The 2,432-nt window shown below is 65.5% G+C and overlaps 1 protein-coding gene across 3 annotated transcripts in view; it reads left to right on the forward strand.

The window, feature by feature from the left end:
* Window positions 1-2,432, forward strand: part of SCAMP4 (secretory carrier membrane protein 4) — a 28,463-nt gene that overhangs the window by 8,084 nt on the left and 17,947 nt on the right. For all 3 annotated transcript variants that reach the window (XM_023538093.1, XM_011372619.2, XM_023538094.1), the window contains exon 2: window positions 1,572-1,619. In XM_023538093.1, the coding sequence (XP_023393861.1) occupies window positions 1,613-1,619 (7 nt within the window). In that variant the 5' untranslated portion in view covers window positions 1,572-1,612. The remainder of the gene's footprint in view (window positions 1-1,571; window positions 1,620-2,432) is intronic.

A 2,432-nucleotide genomic window follows, 5' to 3' on the forward strand; every position in this document is an offset into this window, starting at 1 on the left:
CCTGCGCGCGGCCTCCAGGGACCTTCACACCGCCCAGCCCAGCAGCCCCGCCGTTCCCGCCAGCGCACGGGGCTGCGTCTCCGCCAGACTGCGCGTTCCACTGGGCCGGAGCGTGGCGGTCCTGCCGGGCCTCGCGGACGGACACTCAGGCCTCACTCCTCCGGCCGCCTGCGCCCCGAGCCCACCGGGATTGTGTCCCCTTGCTGTCAGCTCTGACCCATGAAAATAAACACGACCCCGAAACCTGGTCGGTGTCCGTGCGCAGAGTTATGGGCGGCCTCGCCGAGGGTTTGGGCGTGCACGGGGCTCAGTGGGCAAAGCCTCCTGCGTCCTTGGTCTGCAGGGTGTGGCCGGCCAGGGTGTGTCCGGACTTAGCTGGCCCAGAGGCTTCTTTGGGGCCGTCCCATTTCCCGTCCTTCCCAGGTGGCCAGAGGGTTCCCCAGAGGGAGTCAGCGGTGTCTGTCTCAGAGTGGCCAGCACTAGAACCAACGTATTGGTGTGGGACTTGGAGTGGGCCATTTGTCCATCCGGCAGACATGCCCTGTGTGACCACGCGGCACTGCAGGCACCTGGGCCATCCCTGCCCTGAGCCCGTCTTCGAATCCGTGCTGGTGGATGCTCCCAGCCTGTTGGCAGGGCAGGCGGGGGTTGGGGTCGGCCTAGCAGCCAGCGCGGTGACGGACACAGGCAGGGCGCGAGCCTGCTGGGCCTGCAGGGAGGTCCAGCCAGGGCCAGGGGGAGCGTTCCGATGGGGCCATTGCCTAGTCGGGGGGATAAGCATGGAGAACTCGGCGTCACCGGACCCTCCTTGCCTGGACTGTGGATGAGAAACTTGTCCCCAGTGCCTGACCGCAGGGACAGCGTCCTGCCTGCTCTGGGGCCAGGCCCTGGGGTCGGTTCAGGCCTAGCTGTGGCGTGAAGGCTGGGGGGCCCCCTCTCCTGGAGATGGCACCATCCCCCCACAGGGCCCTCGTGGATCTAGCCGTTCTGCTCGGTTGTCCACATTGGTGGCGGACTAGAGCGTCGGGCTGTCCTGTGGCGTGAACTCACACAGCCCCTAGGAAGGGCTGCTGGGTGCCAGGTGTGCCCCCGGGAGCTTCACTTAGGTCACAGTGGGGTCTTTGGCCTCGTGAGGCTCAAAGGGCGAAAACCACAGAGCAGAGAGTTTGTGACTTCCCTGAAGTGACAGAGCAATGAATGGAAACCCAGGCTTGGGGACTCTGAAGTCAGGCTCTGCAGTCACAAGCAGGCGCCCAGAGCCGTCCGTGGATAAAGCGTGGGGGACAAGAAGGCGAGGGGCGGTGTGGTCATCGGGATCCTGGGCCATGCTGTGGTGGCAGGGGACCGTGGGCTGACCCTTTCCTGCCATCGCAGATGCTGCCCAGGGTCTCCGAGGGGAGGTGACAGCTGAGGTCACACTTTCGGGGTGGCCTTTTGTGTCAGAGCCCAGAGACGCTCATGGACAGCCTGGGGGTTAGGACTCTGCTCACAGCAGCCAACTAGGCTGCAGCGGGGATTGGGGTTACCCGGCAGCCATGGGAACCCCCTGACTGTGGCTGTTTCCCCTCCAGGTGACTGCAGGCTTCAGCCCCACTGGGACATCACAGCGGAAATGTCTGGTGAGTTGTTCGCGGCTCTGCAGTGGGGGGTCCTGTGTCTCTGTCCCTTTGGGATGTGTCCCTGGGTGGGCCCCTCCGCACCCCCCCGAAGTCCCCCTCGGCACACAGCTCACGCACCTCCTCCCACAGTGGGCGTCGGGGTTGCCTCCCAGCACCGAGCAGACGGAAGCACTAGATTCCCACTCAAGTCGTCACAGCCTGGCCAGGCTTCCGTCTGAGGCTGGTTTTGTTGTTGACACCATGGGTGGCCCTGAGGTTTGGCACTGGGGTTCAAGCCTGTACGCAGGCGACACCTTCACTTTCTCGGGGGGCTGCAGTTAGGTGGCCTTGGTTAGTCCGCAGTGGAGGAGCTGGATTCGAACCCAGGTGCTGGGCCCCAAGTCTGCACGGAATGTTCAGCCAAAAAAACAAGGTGTCGGGCCGCACGGCTGAGCTGTGGTCGTCCGCCTCATTCCTGTCGCGACGGTGCTGGCAGGATCCACCACCAGGCTCGCCGTGGGCGGTGGCGGTGCGAGGCGAGGTGGTGGCCGAGGCAGCCGTGGGACGGGGGCAGGCACTGAGGGTGCCTCGGGTGCCAAGTCGCATGGTGTGGACAGGGCCTGTGAGGGCTGTGACCAGCACGTGGCAGGCTGTCATGGCGGGGAGACCCCAGGGGCCGGCTCACTGGGAGGCAAAGGTGGGAATGCTGCTCCTCAGGGCCTTGCCACAGAGACGGGGAATCGGACGCGTCTCGCGTCATTGGGCCTGTGCTGGTGCCACCCCCACCTTCGCCGTGCCCCAGCCCCTGCTCTTGCTGCCCCTGCCTCGGCACTG

Source organism: Pteropus vampyrus, unplaced genomic scaffold, assembly GCF_000151845.1.
Source record: "Pteropus vampyrus isolate Shadow unplaced genomic scaffold, Pvam_2.0 Scaffold212, whole genome shotgun sequence".
Taxonomy (NCBI): domain Eukaryota; kingdom Metazoa; phylum Chordata; class Mammalia; order Chiroptera; family Pteropodidae; genus Pteropus; species Pteropus vampyrus.